We start from the raw sequence: 25,673 nt of genomic DNA on the forward strand, positions 1-25,673 counted from the left end.
GAAAATGTATTTTTCTCTCTTCTCTATCTCATGGCTTTCCTTGAAATTCAGGTATAATATGGATTATGTAATTTTTATGGTTGGCTTGGCAGACTTTCTTTCAAAGGTTTAGACTTTGTGGACCGCGTGATTTCTGTTGCAACTACTCAGCTCTGCTGTTGTGGCACAAAAGCAGCAAATGGGTCAGTCACAGTGGCTTATACCTGTAATCTCAGCACTTCGGGAGGCCAAGGCTGGAGGATCGCTTGAGGCCAAGAGTTCAAAAGCAGTCTGGGCAACATAGCAATACTCCGTCTCTACAAACAAATACTAAAATTAGTCAGATATCAGCACACACCTGTAGTTCCAGCTACTCACGAGGCTGAGATGGTAGGATCGCTTGGGCCCAAGAGTTCGAGACTGCAGTGAGCCATGATTGTACCACTGCACTCTAGCCTGGGTTACAGAGTGAGACCGTGTCTAAAAAAAAAAAAAAAAAAAAAAAAAGTAGTAAATGAATGGGCATGGTTGTATTAGATTGAAATTTTTTTCAATGTAATAACTAGAAATGTAATAACTTTATAGCCTGTTGCCCAGGCCAGAGTACAGTGGCCTGATAATAAATAGCTCATTGCAGTCTCAAACTCCTGGGCTCAAGCCATCTTCCTGCCTCAGCCTCCTGATTAGCTGGGACCACAGGTGCATGCCATCACACCTGGCCAATTCTTTAAATTAGTAGGGACAAGGTCTTTTTTTTTTTTTTTCTGAGACGGAGTCTCGCTCTGTCACCCAGGCTGGAGTGCAGTGGCCGGATCTCAGCTCACTGCAAGCTCCGCCTCCCGGGTTTACACCATTCTCCTGCCTCAGCCTCCCGAGTAGCTGGGACTACAGGCGCCCGCCACCTCTCCCGGCTAGTTTTTTGTGTTTTTTTTAGTAGAGACGGGGTTTCACCGTGTTAGCCAGGATGGTCTCGATCTCCTGACCTCATGATCCACCCATCTTGGCCTCCCAAAGTGCTGGGATTACAGGCTTGAGCCACCGCACCCGGCTGGGACAAGATCTTACTATGCTGCCCAAGCTGGTCTCAAACTCCTGGTCTCAAGCAATCCTCTTCCTTTGGCCCCCAGAAAGGGCCGCGATTATAGGCATGAGCCACCACACCCAGCTTCTATTGAAACTTTATTTGCACATAGTTTACCAACCCCTGATCTGGGACATTAACTATTATGGATTTATTATTATATCATACATTTCAAGTACCAAACGACTGACTCCCACGTGAATTACTTTTTAAATGTCCCATGCTTTTTTTTTTTTTGAGATGGAGTCTTGCTCTGTTGCCCAGGCTGAAGTACAGTGGTGCAATCTCAGCTCACTTCAAGCTCCGCCTCCTAGATTCACGCCATTCTCCTGCCTCAGCTTCCTGAGTAGCTGGGACTACAGGTGCCCACCACCACACCCAGCTAATTTTTTGTATTTTTAGTAGAGACGGGGTTTCACCGTGTTAGCCAGGATAGTCTCGATCTCCTGACCTCATGATTTGCCCACTTCGGCCTCCCAAAGTGCTGGGATTACAGGCGTGAGCCACCGTGCCCAGCCCTAAATGTCCCATGCTTTTTTAATTTGGAGACTGTCCCTATATGAACCTCAGTTTTCCACTGACTGTCATTTTAAAGTTGGTGATTGTTTTTTACTAGCCCTCTAAATGTAGTAACTTTGCAGTAAATATTTGGCATTGGAGAATTTGCAGTTTGACCTTGAAAATCTTTCACGTATAATCTGTAATTTTGTTAAGTAAATATTTGTCAAATTGAATATGAACGTTAGCACTCTTGAGTATGGCATCTGCTAGCCACATGTGGTTATTGAGCATTTGTAATGTGGCTAGTCCAAACTGAGATGTGTTTTACATATAAAATACACACCAGATTTTCAGACTTTGTATGGGAAAATAAATGTAAAAATCTCATTAAATTTTTAATATAGATTACATATGAAAATGATAATTTTTTAGATGTATTGGGATAGATATTAAATTTAGTATCCCCTGTTTTTACTTTTTAAATGTCAGTACTGGAAATTTTAAAGTTCATGTGTAGCCTTCACATACATTTTTGTATTACCTTTCTGTAGTGCTGATGTAGATTCCTCCTGTGGCTTAAACTTGGTTTTTACATTTTATTTTATACTCCAGCTTGTTCTAAAAAATGTTGTGAGATCTTTACTTCTGAATTGATTTGGAGTATATACTTGATTATGACTTGTTAAATTCATGTTCTTAAATTTTACTCTGTCTATACAAAGGAGAATAGTTATATTAGAATAGCGTATGGTAGCTTTTATATGAAAATGCCCTTATTTATATAATTTAAAAGTTGTGGCAGCATGGTGTCTCACGCCTGAAATCCCAGGACTCTGAGGCTGAGACAGAAGGATTGCTTGAACCCAGAGGTTGGAGACCAGCCTGGGCAACATGGCAAGACCCTCTCTCTACAAAAAAAATGTTTTAATTAACTAGATGTGGTGGCGTGTACCTGTAGTCCCAGTTACTTGGGAGGCTGAAGTGGGAGCATCATTTGAGCCCAGGAGATCGAGGCTGCAGTGAGCTCTGATTATGCCACTGCACTCCAGCCTGGGTGACAGAGTGCGACCCTATCTCAAAAAAGAAAAAAAATGTTGTGGGGAAGGGGTTTTGAATTTAAATGTATGTTAACCTGATTTTATTTTTAATTTATTTTTGGTATTTAGCTTGTAGACCCTGGAGTTAAGGCATGGACACCCACTAAAGGAAAACAAAATGTGATTATGTTTGTTGGATTGCAAGGGAGTGGTAAAACAACAACATGTTCAAAGGTAAATTGAACTTAATTTAAAAAGAAGCCATATGGAAGATAGGTTTGTATAAATCAAGTTTTGTACTTAATGTAAAAATATATTATAAAGCCTGGCTTTATAATATTGAAATGTATGTTTTATTAATTATAATTAGAATATATTAATATATTATATATATTTTATTAAAATATATTTGTGATATATTAAAATATACTATAATATATTAAAATATCTTATAAAGCCAGGCTTTATAATATTGTTGCTTTATAATTTTGTGTTACTTGATGTATGTTTTTAAATAATTTTTTGTAGGATAAGAGAAGAGATCCTCATACTTTCTTATTTCCTTTTTGTAAGAAGGTAGACATCTATAACTATGCTATTTTATTAAAGAAAGACCATTCCTATCCTTTCAGGAAGTGAGTGTATTATTTTTGGAGAAGAGAACATGGAGTTTACTTTATCCTCTATAGCTCAGGACTCCTTTTTCAGGTTCCTACCCAGCATACTATAGATCTTCATTTTGCATATCCTTATACAATGTTTTTTTAGACAGTCTTACTTTGTTGCCCAAGCTAGAGTGCAGTGGCATGCGAACATAGCTTACTGTAGCCCTGACCTCTTTATGCTAATTTTTAATTCGGTTTACCACTCCTTTTTCCCGAATTGGGTGTCTCAACAATATTATGGGATTTTTCCACAAACTTCATATATGTTATAGTTTGAGGGGGAAAAAGAGAAAAGGATGATTTTTAGATCGTTTTGTTGTTGTTTGTTTTTAATTAACGTTAATAGTAGTTAACATTTTTTACTGTGATCATTTGCTACTTGATCATTTTATATTTGAATGCTGCTGCATGACAATTAGAATATAAAACTTTGTAGGAAATTTGCCATATTCAAAAATCTTTAATAATCAGGAGAATTATACGCAGTTTTATTTTACTTCTTAGGTAAATAATAAGGAAAAACAGAAGAAATTATATGTATAATTTGTTATATTTTATGATATTATATTTTTAAATCTTTTCTCACCCAGTTAGCGTATTATTACCAGAGGAAAGGTTGGAAGACCTGTTTAATATGTGCAGACACATTCAGAGCAGGTAATGTCTTGAAATTTGAAAATTGTTTTCTATAATTTTTATTTTCAAGTTTGAGGATTCATGAACTCTTTATCTTCTAGGGGCTTTTGACCAACTAAAACAGAATGCTACCAAAGCAAGAATTCCATTTTATGGAAGGTAGGTTACTGTTTTTTATTTTAACACTCATATGCCTCTTCTTGTCTGTCAGCTTTTTTTTTTTTTTTTTTTTGAGACAGAGTCTCCCTCTGTTACCCAGGTTGGAGTGCAATGGTGCGATCTTGGCTCACCGCAGCCTCCACCTCGTGGGTTCAAGCAACTCTCCTGTCTCAGCTTCCTGAGTAACTGGGATTACAGGTGCCCACCACCACACCCGGCTAAGTTTTTGCATTTTTAGTAGAGACAGGGTTTCGCCATGTTGGCCAGGCTGGTCACTCCTGACCTCAGGTGATCTGCCTGCCTTGGCCTCCCAAAGTGCTGGGATTACAGGCATGAGCCACCACGCGTAACCATGCCCTGCTAATTTTTTTTTAAACTTTTTGTAAAGTCCCTGTCTTTACAAAAGATCCTATGTTGCCCAGGCTAGTCCTGAGCTCCTGGACTCAAATGATCCTTCCACCTCAGCCTCCCAAAGGGCTGGGATTACAGGCTTGAGCCACTGTATGCAGCCACACACATATTCTTATTAAGTATATTTCTACCTGAGTTTTTGGTGGTGGTTCTTAATTTAGGGGAAAAACTTTTTTTTGTAACATTATATGTCTTTATTTGATAGTAGTGATCTGCATATAAAAAGTTGCCACTAATCAGAAGAATGCAAATTAAAATATCTAATTTCTTGATTTTTCAAGTTGACAAAGATTGTATTAGGGATTGTGAAAATGTAGTGAAATAGGGATGACATTAAACTGTTATGGAGGAGGTTTGCCTCATAAAAGTGAAAAGCCTTAAATGGTCATACCATTTGTTCCAAATTCAACTTATAAGAGTGCTCAAAGAAGAAACATTTACCAATTATATTGGCTGTATTTTTAATATCAAGAAATTGGAAAAACTGCCATGCACAGTGGCTCATATATATAATCCCAGCATTTTGGGAGGCTGAGATGGGAGGATCACTTGAGCCCAGAAGTTGGACACCAGCCTGAGCAACATAACAAGACCTCATCTCTAGAAAAAATAAATTTAAAAAATTTTTAGGCTGGGCACGGTGGGGTTATGCTTGTAACCCCAGCAGTTTGGGAGGCTGAGGCAGGTGGATTATAAAGTCAGGAGTTTGAGACCAGCCTGGCCAACACAGTGAAACCCTGTCTCTACTAAAAATACAGAAATTAGCTGGGTGTGTTGGTGGGTGCTTGTAATCCCACCTATTTGGGAGGCTGAGGCAGAAGAATCGCTTGAAACTGGGAGGCAGAGGTTGCAGTGAGCCGAGATCGCGCCACTGCACTTCAGCCTGGGTGACAGAGCTAGACACCGTTTCAACAACAAAAAAATTTTTTTTAGGCCAGGCGCGGTGGCTCACACCTGTAATCCTCGCACTTTGGGAGGCTTAGGTGGGTGGATCACCTGAGGTCGGGAGTTCAAGACTAGCCTGACCAACATGGAGAAAGCCCATTTCTACTAAAAATACAAGATTAGCTGGATGTGGTGGCACATGCCTGTAATCCCAGCTACTCAGGAGTCTGAGGCTGGAGAATCGCTTGAACCTGGGAAGCAGAGGTTGTGGTGAGCTGAGATCGCACCATTGCACTCCACCCTGGGCAACAAGCGAAACTCGGCCTCAAAATAAATAAACAAACACATTTAAAAAAGAAATTGGAGGCCAGGTGTGATGGCTCATGCATGTGATCCCAGCATTTTGGGAGGCCAAGGCAGGCAGATCATGAGGTCAGAAGTTTGAGAACAGCCTGACCAACATGGTAAAACACCGTCTTTACTGAAAATACAAAAATTAGCTGGCCTGGTGGCAGGCGCCTGTAATCCTAGCTACTTCAGAGGCTGAGGCAGGAGAATCGCTTGAACCCAAGAGGCAGAAGTGGCAGTGAGCCGAGAGCTCGTCCAGCCTGGGCGACAGAGTGAAACTTTGTCTCAAATAAAAAAGAAAAAGAAAAGAAATGGGAAAAACGTCAAATGTCTAATAGGAGGGCATTATTTAATAAGCAATATAGCCATCTGATAGAATGCTGTATAACCTCAAAGTTATGTTTTACAGAAATATTTTTTCTTTTTTCCCCCCGTGTTATTTTTAAAGAGACATGGTCTTGCTCTGTTGCCCAAGTTGGAGTGCAGTTGCTTGATCATAAGCTCACTGCAGCCTCAAACTCATGGACTCAAGTTGTCCTCCTGCTTCAGTCTCCCAAGTGGCTGGGACTACAGGTGCATTCCACTATGCCAACTAGATTTTTTTTTTTTTTTTTGTGGAGTGGAATCTCACTATATTGCTCAGGCTTGTTACAAGAGTATCTGCTGGTTTCATAAAATGCTTCTAAATGGATATTAAATGGAAAAACGTGTGAAACACTGTGAACATGAATTCAGTTATTAAATAAAATATAAAAAATAAATTTGAAGGAGACACAGTTCATTCAGAAAAGACGTGCGATAGAATCATACTGGGTTTTGGAATTGGAAAATTGGATAATGCTTCATGCTTTTTTAGAAGTAGATTTTGTATTTAATACTTTATAGATTTTCTTCTTCTAAATTGAAATTGGGGTCATTTTGGCTTTTTCAAAATAGATTAAAGGTAAACTAACAATTTCTGAATTAGTAGTATTTGGAAGTTTTGCCGTTTTGTTAACTCATTTGTCCATGTTATATAGCTATACAGAAATGGATCCTGTTATCATTGCTTCTGAAGGAGTAGAGAAATTTAAAAATGAAAATTTTGAAATTATTATTGTTGATACAAGTGGCCGCCATAAACAAGAAGACTCTTTATTTGAAGAAATGCTTCAAGTTGCTAATGCTATAGTAAGTAGCTTTCAATGTAAAAACACTAGGACTTTGGTTAATTTAATTATAAAACCGGATTGAATATATGACCAATAAAATTTGTTTTGGGCACCTATATCTGTGTGGTAGTGACTTAATTTCATCATTTTTGCTCTCTGTTAATATAAACTTTTCATAAGTTTGAAAAAATAATTTCCTTTCTCACTTAATCATCCTGTTAGTATGCATAAGAAAACGTTTAAAAATTAGTAATTAGGCTGGGTGCGGTGGCTCACATCTATAATCCCAGCACTTTGGGAGGCTGAGTCAGATGGATCACAAGGCCAGGAGTTCGAGATCAGCCTGGCCAACATGGTGAAACCCCATCTCTATTAAAAATACAAAAATTGTCTGGGCGTGGTGGCGGGTGCCTGTAATCCCAGCTACCTGGGAGCTGAGATAGGAGAATCGCTTGAACCCGGGAGGCAGAGGTTGCAGTGAGCTGAGATCATGCCATTGCACTCCAACCTGGGCAACAAGAACCAAACTCCATCTCAAAAAAAAAAAAAAATTAGTAATTAGCCTTTCATGTCTGATGAATTTCCTTTTTAAAAATTCAGTTGGAAATACTTAGGTGAATTTTGAGAATTTTCCAAAATGAAGCATTAAAAAAGTATTATCATTTTTTGTCTCTTTAAAAGTGTGATGGAAATAATTTGGGGGAGGAGAAGCAGTTTATAGATATCTGCAGCATATATTATTTAGGAACCCATGTCTTGGCATTGGAGTATTAGCAGTAATTCTTTGGTTTGTGGTTAATGCTAATAAGTTTCTTTTTATTTATGTTGTTATTTTGACCAAGTTGAGCAGATCTAAGGGAAATAGTCTCAAGTGTGTTTTATCCATTTTGTTTTCAGTATACACTCTTCTGCTTTGATTTGCCTTTGCACTTTTTTTGCCTAGAATGCCGTTCTTTCAAATCTTTGCATAACTTTTTCCTTTTTATTCAGGTCTCAGCTCAAACATTAGGTCCAGAGAGGCCTTCCCTGACTGCCCTACTAGAAGATGCTTCCCATACGTCAAAACTGATACTCTGTATCCCATTTTAGTTGTTATACATCTGAAATGTTTATCTATTTATTATCTATGTCCTCGGACTAGAATGCAAGTTTCTTAGGACAAATATTTTCTCATTTACCTTTTTGTTCTCAGGACCTAGATGGTACCCAATAATACATAGTACTTCAACAAATATTTATGGATTGAATAATTATTTATATTGTAAATATTGTGGGATTTTTGTTTGTTTGTTTTTCTTGAGATGGAGTTTCACTCTTGTCACCCAGGCTGGAGTGCAGCGGCATGATCTCAATTGACTGCAACCTCTGCCTCCCGGGTTTAAGTGGTTCTCCTGCCTGAGCCTCTCATGTAGCTGGGGTTACAGGGGCTTGCCACCACGCCTGGCTAATTTTTGTATGCTAATTTTTGTATTTTTAGTAGAGACAGGGTTTTCACCACGTTGGCCAGGCTGGTCTTGAACTCCACCTCTGGTGATCCACCCGGCTCAGCCTCCCAAAGCGCTGAGCTTACAGACATGAGCCACTGCGCCTGGCTCTAAATATTGTTTTTTAGCTTCTAATGATGACATTTGCTTAGGATCAATAAAAATCTTTTCTAAAGTATCTTTTCTATTTAAACTTTCTAGCAACCTGATAACATTGTTTATGTGATGGATGCCTCCATTGGGCAGGCTTGTGAAGCCCAGGCTAAGGCTTTTAAAGATAAAGTAGATGTAGCCTCAGTAATAGTGACAAAACTTGATGGCCATGCAAAAGGAGGTGGTGCGCTCAGTGCGTAAGTATCATTGATACTGTTGTCCTCTGTCTTGGGATTGTATGGGGAAGAGTATGTGTTTATAGCTTTCATATTGATCATTTAAAATACGTTTCAATAGTGAGCCTGATATGGTTTGTAAAGGAAGTTTAAATAGAAATAATTTTGGAGCCCATCTGATATACTTCTATTACAACTTGCGAAATGAAACTTGAGTTTTGTACCTTTGTCTAATTAGCTTTGGAGGCGGATTCACTTCAAATATCAGATCTGCTGGAAATTTGTGGGGCTCTTTTGAGGTTATTTTATATTTTCTTTTTTTTTTCCAGAGTCGCTGCCACAAAAAGTCCGATTATTTTCATTGGTACAGGGGAACATATAGATGACTTTGAACCTTTCAAAACACAACCTTTTATTAGCAAACTTCTTGGTATGTACAGTGGTGGTGATATAGACAAATCTCCAAGAAATACAATGTATCTTTAGGACAAAATAGGATTTTAATTCTGTCCTCACTAATTTAAGAACATCAGTTCCTTCTATGACTTACTTTCCTTACCTGTAAAATAGAGATAATACGTATCTGTTTTCTGTGGTGAAAGTGGTAAAATGAGGTGTCTAGTAGAAAGTTCTTTGGAAAAGTTTTAGAGCACAATACAAAAACAAGTGGTTTTAATTATAGTAGATGTAAGGGCAATAATATTTTGGCAGTGTCTCAAGGTGGTATATAGTTAGAGAGCATGGAATTTGGAGTTAAACCCTGGGCTACAGTCCCTGCTTTGCGACTTGTTTGTTGCTACTTAACTTTTTTTTTTTTTTTGAGATGGAGTTTCGCTCTTGTCACCCATGCTGGAGTACAATGGCGGGATCTCAGTTCACTGCAACTTCTACCTTCCGGGTTCAAGCGATTTTTCTGCCTCAGCCTCCCAAGTGGCTGGGATTACAGGCGTGCACCACCAGGTCCAGCTAATTTTTTTTATTTTTAGTAGAGACGGGGTTTCACCATGTTGGCCACGCTAGTCTCGAACTCCTGACCTCAGGTGACCCACCCACCTCGGCCTCCCAAACTGCTGGGATTACAGGCATGAGCCACCGTGCCTGGCCATGCCACTTAACTTTCTTAGCTTCGGTTTTCTCATTTGTGTAGTGTAGTAAGAATACCTATCATAATAACCTCACAAGGTTATTATGTATGTGAGTGTGTTTTGTATAATGTAAAGCAGGATATAGTATTAGTTGTTAATTTTTCTTTTTTGCATCTTATAGGTATGGGCGACATTGAAGGACTGATAGATAAAGTCAACGAGTTGAAGTTAGATGACAATGAAGCACTTATAGAGAAGTTGAAACATGGTATATGAGTGACAAAAAAGCACTTCATCTCAGATGTCTTCCATTGACTTTTCTTTATAAAGTTACTATTAAGTTGTTTGAAATATAATATTTATTAGAGTCAGATCTTCTACTGCTTATTATTTTAGATGATTTATATGCAAATCATTTAAAATCTAGGTGCCTGAGCAGTTACAGAATTCAGTGTTTTTATTTTCTTTATTGTAATAAAATTAAGATTAAAATCAAGGCTTTCACTAGGTTCCTTGAAATGTATGTTTGTTTGTTTTTTAAGATGGAGTCTCACTCTGTTATCCAGGCTGGAGTGCAGTGGTGCAATCTTGGCTTGCTGCCAACTCTGCCTCCTGGGTTCAAGTGATTCTCCTGCCTCAGCCTCCTGAGGAGCTGGGATTACAGGCACGTACCACCAGGCCTGGCTAAGTTTTGTATTTTTAGTAGAGATGAGGTTTCGCCATGTTGGCCAGGCTAGTCTTGAACTGCTGACCTGAGGTGATCCGCCCACCTCGGCCTCCCAAAGTGCTGGGATTACAGGTGTGAGCCACTGTGCTTGGCTCGTTCCTTGAAGTTAAACAGGTTAAAAGTAAGTTAGAACACAAGGATGAAATTAAATATACCACATTTTCTTTACCCCACATGAAAGACCCCTCCTATAGGGAAGGATATTACTCGATTAGGAGCTCAAGTTCTTAAATAATAACATACCAGTGTTTGTATCTCTGATCTATTATTCAGCTGTATAACTTTTTGAAATTACTTAGCCTCAATTTTGTCATCTGTAAAAAGTACATAATACTAACTACTTCATATGGTTGTGAAGACTGCATTCGCCGATGCATGTACAATGTCTGGCACATCATAAACACTCCGTGTATATTATTCTCGACCATTCCAGTTGTTCTAAAAATAATCTTTAATTACCATAGCAACTATTCGCCTCTTTGCTGCTTCTCACTCATCTTACCAGATAATTGTGCCTTTACCTTTCTCTTAAATGCTGGTGTTTCTCAGGGATCATTCTAAGTCATCTTTCTCAGGCGCTTCAGACTCATGTATCTGTGTTTACTAGACCATTCTTGGATGTTTCACAGACATCTCAAATTCAGCATATCCTTATTCCCATCCCAACCTCTCACCTCGTTGTCTCATCAATGAATATTAACATCATTTATATTGTTGCCAGAGTCAGAAACTTGGGTGTCATTATTATTTCTTCCTCACTCTGCCCACTCCTTTCTCCATCAGTTAACTAGTCCTAGTGTTCCTACCTCCTAAATATTTCCATTCCATCCCCTTCTCTGTAGCTGCTCTACAACTATGCTAGTTCATCTCTTTCCTAGATCATCTTATTGTAAGTCTTTCAACAGATCTTCCAGCTTCCTGCACTCTTCCCCTTTGATGTATTTTTTCATACTACAGCCCAAAATCATCTTTCAAAACTGCAAATCTTATCCCATTACTGCTCTTCTTAAAATTCTTTAATGGCTTTCTATTGCCCTTATAAAATTTTTAACTGATTTTATGATCTAGCTCACATCTTCCATGTTGTGTTTTTTTTTTGTTTGTTTTTTTTTTTTTGAGACGGAGTCTCGCGCTGTGTCACCCAGGCTGGAGTGCAGTGGCGCGATCTCGGCTCACTGCAAGCTCCGCCTCCCAGGTTCAGGCCATTCTCCTGCCTCAGCCTCCGAGTAGCTGGGACTACAGGCGCCCGCCACCACGCCCGGCTAGTTTTTTGTATTTTTAGTAGAGACGGGGTTTCACCATGTTAGCCAGGATGGTCTCGATCTCCTGACCTCGTGATCCGCCCGCCTCGGCCTCCCAAAGTGCTGGGATTACAGGCTTGAGCCACCGCGCCCGGCCCCATGTTGTGTTTTAGCACTGTTGTTCTTAGTATTCTGTGTGTCAGCTATGCTGTACTTCTTTTAGTTTCTCAAATGTACATTCCTGTCTCACATCTGGGCTGTTGCCTTTGCTTGTCCCTCTATCTCTCTTCTTACCTCTGCCATCATCTCTGGCCAAGATGGCTAACTGCTACTTATACTTCAGATTTCTCCTTAAATGTCCTTCTTCAGGGACATTTCACCTGAACCCTAGACTGAGTTGGAACCTTCTGACAGATGTTTCTATTGCTTCCTACAATTAATTTTTGTATTATTCACCACAATTATTTGATGTCTGTTTTTCCTGCTTGATGGTGAAGGTAGAGGTCATAGCTGTGTTATTCATCTTTTATGTTCACAGTACCTAGCACAGTGTCTGGCACATAGTAGGCCTTCAGTAACTATTGAATGAATGAATTTATACTTCGTTGCCTGTTTCTTTGCCCCTTTTTTCCTTTTCTTTTCTTTATTTTGGCACAGAGTTTCACTCTTGTCACCCAGACTGGAGTGCATTGGCACAATCTCAGCTCACTGCAACCTCCACCTCCCAGTTTGAAGCAATTCTGCCTCAGCCTCCCCAGTAGCTGGTACTACAGGCGTGCACCACCACGCCTGGCTAATTTTGATATTTTTAGTAGAGATGGGGTTTCACCATGTTGGCCAGGCTGATCTCGAACTCCTGGCCTCAGGTGATCCGCCCGCCTCGGCCTTCCAAAGTGCTGGGATTACAGGCATGAGCCACCATGCCTGGCCACTCCTTCCTTTTTCTATCTTGAATAATCCTACCACTGTTTCTGCTAGCACTACGAAGCTGGGTGTATATTCCTATTCTGTTTCCTTTCTTACTCCTGACTCTCCTGAAGTGTTTTGTTTCTGTTCCTAATATTCTACTCATTCTGAGATCTCCAAGGGTCTCCTAATTTCCACATGTAGTGACCTTTCTTGTTTTCCTTGGTTCCGAATATTTAAGTGTTTTCTGCCTTTTCTGTTTTCATACTCTTAAGTTCTATGTCTATAGATTTCTTATATTATCCTAGCTTTAATTATCACTTCTGTATAAATGGCCAAATATGTATTTCAACCTTAATCCTCTCTTCCACTGTTTAATTCTGTGTTTCTAGTTGCCTGCTGTAACGTTTCTTTTAAGATATTGTACTGTCACTTCAAATTCAGAATGCCTGAATCAAATACCTTTTCTCTTTTTATCTTTAGGACATAAATAGAAAATACTTTCTCTTTTGGCTTGTTCCATCCCTGTTTTTAAAGCGTAGATTAATATACATACAATGAAATGCTCAAATCCTAAGGATATCTTTCTTTTTTTAACAAATGCACAGTAACCCACACCCAATCAAGAAACAGAACATTTCCATTACTCTAAAAGGTTTGCTTATGCCCTTTCCCAGTAATACTTCATATTATAGAAGCCCTGGTCTATGCATGGTGGCTCATACTATAATCCCAGTGCTTTAGGAGGCCAAGGTGGGAGGATCATTTGAGACCAGGAGTTTGAGACCAGCCTGGGCAACATAGTGAGACCCATATCTCTTAGAAAAATCCAGTGGCATGCATCCATAGTCCTAACTACTCTGGAGACTGAGGCGGGGGGGGTCACTTGAGCTCAGGAGTTTGAGGCTACCAGTGAGTTATGACTGTACCACTGCAATCCAGTTTCGGTGATAGAGCACAACCCTCTTAAAAAAATAAAGAAATTCTGAATATATCCTTTTTTTTCCAATCTCTTTTCTCTAAGCATATTTTGATATTCGTTCATGTAGTCGTACTTATCTATAGTTTGTTGTTTTTATTACTGAATAGTATTTTTTCCACAGGTATCCATTTTCCTATTCATAGATCTCTAAGCTATTTAAGAAACTCCAAACAATCTTCTAAAATGTTTTGCTATTCTGTCACCAACAATATATGGCAGTTCTTTATGGTCCACATCCTCTTTAACTTTTGATATTGTCAACCTTTAAAATTTTACTCATCCTAGTAGGGATAGTTTATATGCCTTGTTTTCAGGTTTCTTGTGTGTTTGTATATGTGTTTTCTCAGATAGAATGTTAGCTTCTCTAGGATAGGACCTGTCTGTGTGTCTATATATTCTCCCTAGCATTCATCCTGTCATCTTGCACATGGTAACTGCTTGGTGAATATTTATTGATTGTATATTTTATAAGTATGCTTCAAGATGAATTCATGATTAAGGATGAAATTAGTTTTGTTGAATGGAAATGTACATACTGTAATGTATCCAAATTATTTATATTGTATTTCAGGTCAGTTTACGTTGCGAGACATGTATGAGCAATTTCAAAATATCATGAAAATGGGCCCCTTCAGTCAGATCTTGGTTAGTTATCCTTAAAAGTTTATACTTTCTTTTGTTTTTATTAAATTTTCTAAGAATAGATACACTTGCTTTAATTATTTTTACATTTGGGTAAAAATAGGTATCTTAAGACTTAGTGTCAATATTAAACCTAATAGTTAAATGTGGACATTTTGAACTATTAATCTTAAGCTATTATTGACTTTATGTTTAAATCTGTTTTAGGGGATGATCCCTGGTTTTGGAACAGATTTTATGAGCAAAGGAAATGAACAGGAGTCAATGGCAAGGCTAAAGAAATTAATGACAATAATGGATAGTATGAATGATCAAGGTAAGATGGCAGATTATTTTCCTCAGGGGACAATGTTCTGAATATCAGTAAGATGAGAGTTTCACTGTGTTCTTGTGGACAAGATGTGGAGAAATTTTGACTGAAAGATTATTTTTAGGTAGATTTGTAATAGCTTGAAAGCTCTTACTCAAAGGGTTATGATCATTGGATTGCCTTCATCAGTGAGAGAAATGTCTACTACAATACTTCTCCAAATGAGATACAAGGAAAGGATACTAGTTCTTCATGATGTTGATAGAGATAACTTAAAAGAACTCTGTAGTCAAATTCGGTGGAATGCTAGTTTTTAAAGAGTTAAATTTGGCCGGGTGAGGTGGCTCACGCCTGTAATCCTAGTACTTTGGCAGGCCAAGGTGGGAGGATTACTTGAGGCCAGGAGTTTAAGACCAACCTGGCCAACATAGCAAGACCCTGCTTCTATGAAAAAAAAAATTTACTAAAAGTCTCTTCATAGCTTTAATATTGCTAACATACATTGGGAAACTAAGAAATGGATAGCTTAAGCAATGCTTAGAAAATTCTTTCAGTCTGAAACATAAGGTTTCAGTTTTCTCAGTATACTGCTGTGTTCCCCTGACCCTATAAAGGCATACCTCAGAGATATTGTGGGTTTGGTTCTAGACCACTGCAGTAAAGGAAATATCATGCAGTAAAGTGAGTCATACAGATTTTTTTGGTTTTCCAGTGTATATAAAAGTTATGTTTACACATACATATACTGTAGTCTATTAAGTGTGCAAGAGCATTATGTCTAAAAAACAATGTATATACCTTAATTTAAAAATAGTTTATTGTTGGCTGGGTGCAGTGGCTTACGATGCCTGTGATCCCAGTACTTTGGGAGGCTGAGGCAGGTGGATCACCTGAGGTCAGGAGTTTGATACCAGCCTGGCTAACATGGTAAAACCCCGTTTCTACTAAAAATACAAAAAAATTAGCCAGATGTGGTGGCACATGCCTGTAATCCCAGCTACTTGGGAGGCTGAGGCAGAGGAATCGCTTGAACCCGGGGGCAGAGGGTTGCAGTGAGCCGAGATCGTGCCACTGCACTCCAGCCTGGGTGACAGAGACTCTGTCTCAAAAGAAAAAATAAAAAGTTTATTGCTAAAAATGCTAATGATCATCTAAGCCTTCAGTGCATTCTAATCTTTGCTGATGGAGGATCTTAGCTTGATGTTGATGACTGCGAACTGATTACAGTGATAGTTGCCAAAGGTCAGGGTGGCTGTGGCAGTTTCTTAAAACACAAGAATGAAATTTGCCCGATTGATTGACTCTTCTTTTCACAAAAGATTTCTCTGTAGTATTCAATGCTGTTCGATAGCATTTTACCCACAGTAGAACTTCTTCCAAAGTTGGAGTCAGTTCTGTCAAACCCTGCTGCTGCTGCTTTATCAACTAAGTTTATGTAATATTCTAACAATTTGAACAAATTTTCATATCTGTGCTTTATCTACTATCTAATTTGTTGTTATTTTTTGTAGTCTCTTTTTCCTGAGCTCCAGGTTTTCATAGTAACCCAAATAAGATTGTCCTTTACTTTTAAGGTTGTCTTTTTCCTCATCGTCTTTAACACTGCAAAAATGTTTGCACGTAGAATTCACAATTGTGGCATATCTGAAGTATCCATTCTGTGCCAGGCACTGTCCTGATCACTTTAAATATGTTAATTCATTTTATCATTATAACAACTCCTATAGCATATTCAGTTATTATCTGTCTTTTTCAAATTAGGAAACTGGTACAGGGAAGTTGAGTAATTTGCCTAGTATAGAACCTTTCCTGACTTCCTTCCTTCTTTGAATGAAGGCCCCTTCCTCTATTTGCTTAACTCTGTCATATTGCTTGCCACAATGTGCTGCTATTAGTTTTTCTTTCATTTGATTTGAGCTGTTGGAAAGAATATTATATGTATTTCATAAATCTTTTATAAGGAAGATGTGGCTTAAAAGCTGCATTTATCAAATGGATTTGGAGGTTTTGATCGTGACTTTATTTTGAGATATTGTATCTTCGTTAGTATTGCATTGATAATTAGACTTCAACTGGATTTCAGTTCACTTCTGGACAACATACTTAGAGGGTATAGACAAATTAGAAGATATAGGAAATCAGGATGATCAATGGGGTTCTAAACCATGTTAGAAGAGTCAAGAGTTGGATATTTGTCATCCAGCGAAAATTCACAGGAGACATAATGGCCTATGCATTTGAAAGCTGGCCAGGTGTGGTGGCTCTCACCTGTAATCCCAGCATTTTGGGAGGATCATTTGAGGTCAGGAGTTCGAGACCAGCCTGGGCAACATGGTGAAACCCTGTCTTTACTAAAACTACAAAAAAAATTAGCTGGCTGTGGTGGCGTGTGACTATAGACCCGGCTACTCGGGAGCCTGAGGTGGGAGAATCGCTTGAACGCTGGAGTTGGTGGTTGCAATGAGCCAAGCTCACACCACTGCACTGTGGCCTGAGTGACAGAGCAACACTCTGTCTCAAAAAAAAGATTTTGAAAGCGTTATTTTTTATGCGTGGCAAGGAGACATATACATGAATGAGAATGGAAGTGCCAAGTAAACGGATTTCAATTTAATATGTGTAAAGAAAAGATTTTTCCCTAAGTGTAACAGAATGGCATAGACAGCTTTACATTAGATAGCAGGTCATCTTCTCCTGGGGATATTAAGACCAAGGCTAGATAACCATTTATTTGGGGGATATTGCAGAAGGAATGCAGACATAATGGACATTTTGACTAAAGTCCATTCCATTCCTGAGATTGCATGCAACTGAAGAAATGCACCTCATATTCTAAGAGTCATCAAACAACTGTGGGAATTAATTCACTCTTTTTTTTTTTTTTGAGATGGGGTCTCGCTCTGCCGCCCAGGCTGCAGGCTGGAGTGCAGTGGCTGGATCTCAGCTCACTGCAAGCTCCGCCTCCTGGGTTTACGCCATTCTCCTGCCTCAGCCTCCTGAGTAGCTGGGACTACAGGCGCCCACCACCTCGCCCAGCTGGTTTTTTTTTTTTGTATTTTTTAGTTGAGATGGGGTTTCACCGTGTTAGCCAGGATGGTCTCGATCTCCTGACCTTGTAATCCGCCCGTTTCGGCCTCCCAAAGTGCTAGGATTACAGGCTTGAGCCACCGTGCCCGGCCATTAATTCACTCTTAAAGCTACTCAGAGAATTAAAATACTAGTAGTAGTAATTACTTGATTATAGGAAATAATTTTTCTGTTGATTTTGGATAGAATCTTCCTCCTTCTGCTTGCTTATATAGTCTGCATTTGTGAATTCATGATTAATATTTACGATAGAGCTAAGGTGAGCATTTGTGTTCATTTTTTAAGTATACCATATACCTCTGGTGTTTGGAGGGCCTGGAGAGGGTAGACATATGAAGTATGGAAGTGGTGGACATGGGGTCTCAAAACATTCTATTAATAGTTTGCTTAAACTGTAGGGAAAGTACATGTGCGTTTTATTGTTTTTATAGCAAAAGTACACGTTTGTTTTACTGTTTTTATAGCTTATGAATACTATAAATGTTCTTTTGAATATATTCCGTATTTTCTTTCTTTCTTTTTTTTTTTTTTTTTGAGATAGAGTCTTGCTCTGTCACCCAGGCTGGAGTGCAATGGCGCAATCTTGGCTCACTGAAACCTCTGCTTCCCAGTTTCAAGCAATTCTTCTGCCTCAGCCGCCCGAGTGGCTGGGACTACAGGCGCGTGCCACCATGCCCAGCTAATTTTTGTGTTATTAGTAAAGACGGGTTTCACCATATTGGCCAGGCTGATGTCGAACTCCTGGCCTCATGAGCCGCCTGCCTTGGCCTCATAAAGTGCTGGGATTACAGGCGTGAGCTACCACGCCCGGCCTCCGTGTTTAAGTTTTAAAACTCAAAAGCAAACATAGTGAATGATAACATTTGTTAAATCGGGGTGGTAGTTTGACTATGTATTATATCTGTTTTTCTATAAGTAAGATATTTTGTAATATAAAAAGAAAAATGAGATAGTTATCACTTTAAAAACATATCTGCTAAGCTCTTTGAAGTTATATATTGCCCATTTGCACATAACTGCTTTGATGGTGAATGATAATTGTGTGTGAGAGTAATTGACTCTTGTCTACAGAACTAGACAGTACGGATGGTGCCAAAGTTTTTAGTAAACAACCCGGAAGAATCCAAAGAGTAGCAAGAGGATCAGGTGTATCAACAAGAGATGTTCAAGAACTTTTGACACAATATACCAAGTTTGCACAGATGGTGAAAAAGATGGGAGGTATCAAAGGACTTTTCAAAGGTAAGAAAAATAAGCTTATTATTAGTTAACAGACTGAAAAGAAAGGAAGTTGAGTACAAAGTTAAGAGTACTGCCAGTATTAGAAAATTCACAGCTGAATTTCATGTTATTTTCAAGTACTTCGAGGATTTATGTGACCCATGATTTATCTGTTTTCATATTCAAGGTAATAAGCATTAATATTAAAAAAAACTTTACATCTCTGTAGTGTGGGTAAATGAAAAAAATAATAATGCTTTTCTTTTTGTGAACACATTGTATTAAATTTAGATAATATAAGGAAAAAAAACCAACGCATTACCTTTACTCCCCAGAGAATCCAATGGATCCTACTGCAAATAACAGTTGTTATAACTAAGTTTTCTTCTGATACATCATTAACTATTTTTCCATGTTGTCAAATATTCTTCAAAATATAATTCTTGGCCGGGCGCGATGGCTCATACCTGTCATCCTAACACTTTGGGAGGCTGAGGCGGGTGGATCACTTGAGGTCAGAAGTTCAAGACCAGTCTGGCTAGCCTGGTGAAACCCTGTCTCTACGTAAAATACAAAAAATAGCCGGGCATCATGGGGCATACCTGTAATCTCAGCTACTCGGGAGGCTGAGGCAGGAGAATCACTTGAACCCAGGAGGCGGAGGTTGCAGTGAGCCGAGATTATACCACTGTACTCCAGCCTAAGCAACAGAGTGAGACTCCATCCCCCAAAAACACACACACACACTTCTTAACTGCTGAGTAATACTCTTCCAGTTATGCATGTATCTTTGTCTAATGTAATGCCAGTTTTTTGGACAGTAAGGCTGATTCATTCACTTCTATATCAGATTAGTTTTTGTGCAGTTCCGTGAGACCAGGGATTTTGTCTGTTTTGATCGGAAACATAGTAGATGCTAAATAAATTTTGTAGTAGTATAATTTCCATTATATTTATTTGTTTATTTATATTATTTTGAGAGAGTCTCTCTCTGTCACCCAGACTGGAGTGCAGTGGCGTGATCTCGGCTCACTGTAGCCTCTGCTTCCCAGGCTCAAACGATTCTCCTGTCTCAGCCTCCTGAGTAACTGGAATTACAGGCACGCACCACTACCACCTGGCTAATTTTTGTATTTTTAGTAGAGACGGGGTTTCACTATGTTGGCCAGGCTGGTCTTAAACTCCTGACCTCAAATGATGTGCCCGCCTTGGCCTCCCAAAGTGCTGGGATTACAGGCTTGGGCCACAACATCCAGCCTCATTTCCATTGTAATGGTTGAATGTTTTCTCAGTATGTGTGTTTAGGTTATTAAGTTTAACATTTCTTTGTACATTTACTGGTTTGAATTTCCTCTGTGAATCGCCTCTTCATGTTCCCTGTCCAGTTCTTCCATTTTTCCCCCTTTTATCTTTGTAATAACTCCTTAAAATCTTTGGTTTATGTCTTCGAATATTTTCCCCCAGTTTTTAATTTACCTTTTATTTTTATTTATATTTTATAACGAATAGTAGTTGCCCTTTTTAATGTAGCCAGCCTGTCTTTTCTTTTTATTTCTTTTATGCTCATAAACAGCTTCCCCATGTTTATTTTTTCCTTTTTTTTTTTTTTTTAACAGAGGTAATCAAGTTAACCTTCACCATGTTGATACCACAGTTGTCACCATTTTCTTCTCTTCTTTTTTTTTTTGAGACAGTCTCGCTCTGTCACCCAGGCTGGAGTGCACTGGTGTGATCTCGGCTCACTGCAATCTCCGCCTCCTGGGTTCAAGCAATTCTGCCTCAGTCTCCCGAATAGCTAGGATTTCAGGCACGTGCCACCATGCCCAGCTAATTTTTGTATTTTTAGTAGAGACAGGGTTTCACCATGTTGGCCAGGCTTGTCTCAAACTCCTGACCTCAAATGCTTCACCCGCCTTAGCTTCCCAAAGTGCGCTGAGATTACAGGCGTGAGCTACCACGCCTGGCTTCTGCTTGTTTTTGGTTTTATTTTATGTTTGACTTTTTATCTCAATGGAATTTATTTTGCTGTGTATTGTGTATCGTAAAAAGATAAGTTTTTCCAAAGACTATCAACTGTTCCAGTCCTCTTTTTAATTTTTTTTCTATAATGTAAACAACTAATTCAGAGTCTGTGAAAATTTGCCTTGAAACCCATTAAAATGAATTTATTATTTCCAAAAATACCGATTAGACAAGCTCCAAAGATGAACAATACCACTGAATAGCTTCTAAAAGCATGAGTATTACCTTTTATCTTTGAAGCTTTCCTTATTTTCCTTGTGATATCCTATTTGCTCTTTTGTGATAAGGAAGAAAAATTAGACAAACATGTTGAAAACTGGTTATAAATTCCTGCCATCCCATGCTATTTCAGATAGTGATTAATAAACACATTACATCACTGTAATGTCTTTCCCATGTAGTCCTGACTAGTTTTGATAGGACAGATTCACCATCCAGATCTTACTTATGTACTGATTCTCAATAAAAGAATAACCCCAAGATGAAGTTGGCAGTGGATATACACACAGCTGTGTCACACCAAACTTGAAATACTTTTTAGAAGTTTTAAGTGCTGATAAACAAACTCTTAGGATAAATCACTAATGAGCATGGAATTCCCAGCTTCTTCAGTTTTATTCATCATAAATGGTTTTCACAGATTTTATCATAAAAACGTATCTTCTCTTTCATTCATAGTTTATAATTCACATGATTTATTCACGTTAACCATCTGTGATTGGAGAATCAAGAGGAGCTTTGAGTCCCATTTTTTATAAATGCTTCTGAGAAGTACCATAGTTAATGCCCCTTTCAAATAAATAATTTTGGATGGGTGTGGTGGCTTACACCTGTAATCCCAGCACTTTGAGAGGCCGAGGCAGGAGGATCCCATGATCCCAGGAGGGCAAGACTGCAGTGAGCCATGATTAGGGCACTGCATTCCAGCCTGGGCGACAGAGCAAGAGCCTGTCTTAAAAAAAAAATAAAACAAAAAAAAGTTGTTGAAGCAATTCTCTGCATTGTTGTAGTGAAGATCTCTTGCTCCTTTCTTTTATGAGTACAGCTGTTGTCTAAAGGATGTTTTTACCTATTCTGGCTCAGAGTGCATTTATTTTTTGTTGTTTTTTGTTTGTTTTGTTTTGAGACAGTCTCGCTTTGTCACCCAGGCTGGAGGCTGGAGTGCAATGGCATGCTCATGGCTCACTGCAGCCTCGACCTCCCAACCTCAAGCTCTCCTCCAATCTGAGGCTCCCAAGTAGCTGAGACTATGGGCACGTGCTGTTACACCCAGCTAATGCTTTTTTTTTTTTTTTGTAGAGACAGTGTTTTGCCATGTTGTCCAGGCTGGTCTTGAACTCCTGAGCTCAAGTAATCAGCCTCCCTTCGCCACCCAAAGTGCTGGGATTACAAATGTGACCCACCTCACCCAGGCTGCATCTCTTTCATTGGCTGCCCTTTTTACTGTGGTGTTTTGACATAGTGTAGAAATTCCTTGACAAATGAAGTTGCATTATTTGTCTTTGTATTCTCTGAAGGTTTTCATTACTTAAAGAAAACTTCTGGCTAGGCGCCGTGGCTCATGCCTGTAATCCCAGCACTTTGGGAGGCCGAGGCGGGCAGATCACGAGGTCAAGAGATCGAAACCATCCTGGCCGAAGTGGTGAAACCCTGTCTGTACTAAAAATACAAAAATTAGCTGGGCGTGGTGGCGCGTGCCTGTAGTCCCAGCTGCTCGGGAGACTGAGGCAGGAGAATGGTGTGAACCCGGGAGGCGGAGGTTGCAGTGACCGAGATCGTGCCATTGCACTCCAGCCTGGGTGACAGAGCTAGACTCTGTCTCAAAAAAACCAAAAAAAACTTCTTAGATACATGCACACCTTGACATTCTCTCAGACTCATACTTTACTTTCTACTCTTTTTTTTTTTTTTTGAGAGAGAGTCTTGCTCTGTCGCCCAGGCTGGAGTGCAGTGGCGCAATCTTGATTCACTGCAACCTCCACCTCCTGGATTCAAGCAATTCTTCTGCTTCAGCCTCCCGAGTAGCTGGGACTACAGGCACATACCACCATGTCTGGCTGATTTTTTTTGTATTTTTAGTGGAGACAGGGTTTCATCATGTTGGCCAGGCTGGTCTCAAACTCCTGACCTCAAGTGATCCGCCGGCCTCGGCCTCCCAGAGTGCTAGGATTATAGTTGTGAGCCACCATGCCTGGCCCAGCAGACTCATACTTTCACATTCATCTACCAGCCATCTAGTCTCTTTGCTAATTAACCCATGTCTATAAACTCAGCTTTTTGTCCAGCATTCCCCTGTATCACTATTAAGCAGTCGTTATAGCTTACTATTAAAAACCACTGGCTGGCCAGGTGTGGTGGCTCATACCTGTAATTCCAGGACTCTGGGAGGCTGAGATGGGTAGGTCACGAGGTCAGGTGTTTGAGACCAGCCTGGCCAAGATGGTGAAACCCTGTCTCTACTAAAAATACAAAAATTAGCTGGGTGTGGTGGTGGGTACCTATAATCCCAGCTATTTGGGAGGCTGAGGCAGGAGAATCACTTGAACCTGGGAGGCGGAGGTTGTAGTGAGCCAAGATCGCACTGCTGCACTCTAGCCTGGGTGACAGAGTGAGACTCCGTCTCTAAATAAATAAATAAAAAATAAAACACTGGGTACAGTTTTTGCTAATAGTGGCTTATTCACAACAAATAAAGTATTAGCATAAATTGCAGCCTTAAGAAAGGCTTTTAAATGTCCTTTTATATAGAATTTTATATGTGCTTCTTCAAAAAATAGTATGTAATTGAGATAAAGATTAGAAAGGAATATGTAGAAATAGAAATAATTTTGTTAGAGTGATAGGATTATGTAATTTTTTCTTTGTATTTACTCACTTCATCAAACTTTCTATTATACCCTGATTATACTGATTATATTACCTCCTGTACTGACTCAAAATCTTTTTATTTTTTCCTCAGGTGGTGACATGTCTAAGAATGTGAGCCAGTCACAGATGGCAAAATTGAACCAACAAATGGCCAAAATGATGGATCCTAGAGTTCTTCATCACATGGGTAAATACCAAGTTGTTAGCAGTTGCTAATGCAGTTTTTATAAGGGTTGAGTTTGAATGATATAAGCCTTTTGTTGTAATATTACAAAAATCTGTTCAAAAGGTGTGATTTCAGGGAAATGGTCATCTGAATCCTAAGTTGAATTAAATTGTAATAGGGCTTATTAGGTGAGGTCTTATTCACTCCTCTGCTGCCATCTCTGTGATGTTTGAGCAAGCTGTTTAATCATCTTTTGTTTGTTTGTTCTGGTGACTTTTTAGTCACATATCTGTTTTAGAACCTGGATATTTTTAATTATATGACTGAGGATTTTTAACCTCAGTTCTACTTTGACTGTATAACCTTTACAAAGTTCCTTAAACTTTCTGAACTGTACTTTCCCCTTTGGTAAAATCACATATCATATCTCATCAAGAAATTGTGACAATTAAATGAGGTAATATATATGAAGACATTCAGTAAAATTCTGGGCATATAGTAGATGTTCAATAAATGAATTCTTTTCTTTTTGTAAGTCCTGTGGAATAATCCCCTATTGATTATTTTTTATGTAACTTAGAGTAAGACCCTTTTGGATTGATAAGAAAAAAATTTTTTGTTTAGATGTATTGACTGTGTGACAGGTAGTATCCTAAGATCTTTTTATGTATCACCTCATTTATTCCTCACAATAATTCCATAAGACAGGCTATTATTCATTCTTTTTTATTGATGAGGATAATATAAATTTTTAGGTGGTTCGTTCTTTAAGGCTGATAACTAAATTGCAATCAGAATTCAGTATTTTTAGAAGTACTTATTAGGTAAAAGTAATAAATGTTTCCAGTTCTGCTTAGTTACTGTTTTTAACTCTACTTCCCTACTTTTGCTCTAGGTGGTATGGCAGGACTTCAGTCAATGATGAGGCAGTTTCAACAGGGTGCTGCTGGCAACATGAAAGGCATGATGGGATTCAATAATATGTAAAGAAAATGCCTTAATATATACTGACTCAGTTGAGTACCTAATTTGCTGAGACCTCAGAGTTTCCCTTCTTTTTGCAAATTGGGGGGAAAGTGTATTTTTCTTGCTTATCATGCACTCTTTCTTTTTCTTCTCGCCCCCTTTACCCCTCCTTTTCTTCTTCCTTCTTTCTTTCCTCCCTTTAATGTAAGGGGGAAATACATGGTTTTTGTGGAAATCATTATATGTTTGCTTTAGATTTTCTTCTGTTTTCACCATCATAACACTTAAGTTAAATCATGATGTAAACTTTTAGTACTTAAAGGTTTTTAATCGTCTCGAAGGCCAAGCATCACATTTGTAAACAGTCCTGGTCAGTAGTTAAATAATGTTTCAATTAAAGTGCTGTAAAATAAACTTCAAAGTGGTTATAAGGGGTTGTTAACTTTCTTTATGGTTAAAAATTACCAGTTTATCACACTAAAAACTCAATGGAAAAGCCAATAGATAAATGTCATTTAAAACTATGCCTGGGGCCGAGCACGGTGGCTCACGCCTGTTATCCCAGCACTTTGTGAGGCCGAAGCAGGTGGATCACCTGAGGTGAGGAGTTCAAGACCAGCTTAGCCAACATGGAAACCCCATCTCTACTAAAAATACAAAAATTAGCTGGGCATAGTGATGCGTGCCTGTAGTCCCAGCTACTCAGGAGGCTGAGGCATGAGAGTCACTTGAACTCAGGAGGCGGAAGTTGCAGTGAGCTGAGGTCCCACCTCTGCACTCCAGC

At 39.0% G+C, this 25,673-nt stretch overlaps 1 protein-coding gene across 2 annotated transcripts in view; it reads left to right on the top strand.

Moving 5' to 3' along the window:
• Positions 1-25,321, top strand: part of SRP54 (signal recognition particle 54) — a 46,386-nt gene extending 21,065 nt beyond the window's left edge. Inside the window, exons 6-17 of one of the 2 annotated variants that reach the window (XM_025392350.1) lie at positions 2,728-2,832; positions 3,854-3,920; positions 4,001-4,058; positions 6,722-6,872; positions 8,539-8,687; positions 8,996-9,096; positions 9,933-10,019; positions 14,179-14,252; positions 14,457-14,565; positions 18,718-18,888; positions 23,849-23,944; positions 24,819-25,303. In XM_025392350.1, coding sequence (XP_025248135.1) covers positions 2,728-2,832; positions 3,854-3,920; positions 4,001-4,058; positions 6,722-6,872; positions 8,539-8,687; positions 8,996-9,096; positions 9,933-10,019; positions 14,179-14,252; positions 14,457-14,565; positions 18,718-18,888; positions 23,849-23,944; positions 24,819-24,910 — 1,260 coding nt within the window. In that variant the 3' untranslated portion in view covers positions 24,911-25,303. Of the gene's footprint in view, positions 1-2,727; positions 2,833-3,853; positions 3,921-4,000; positions 4,059-6,721; positions 6,873-8,538; positions 8,688-8,995; positions 9,097-9,932; positions 10,020-14,178; positions 14,253-14,456; positions 14,566-18,717; positions 18,889-23,848; positions 23,945-24,818 lie in introns of both variants that reach the window. The other variant, XM_025392352.1, reaches the window with a different exon arrangement.
• Positions 25,322-25,673: the final 352 nt, after the last annotated feature.

This window comes from Theropithecus gelada, chromosome 7b (assembly GCF_003255815.1).
Source record: "Theropithecus gelada isolate Dixy chromosome 7b, Tgel_1.0, whole genome shotgun sequence".
Lineage (NCBI taxonomy): Eukaryota > Metazoa > Chordata > Mammalia > Primates > Cercopithecidae > Theropithecus > Theropithecus gelada.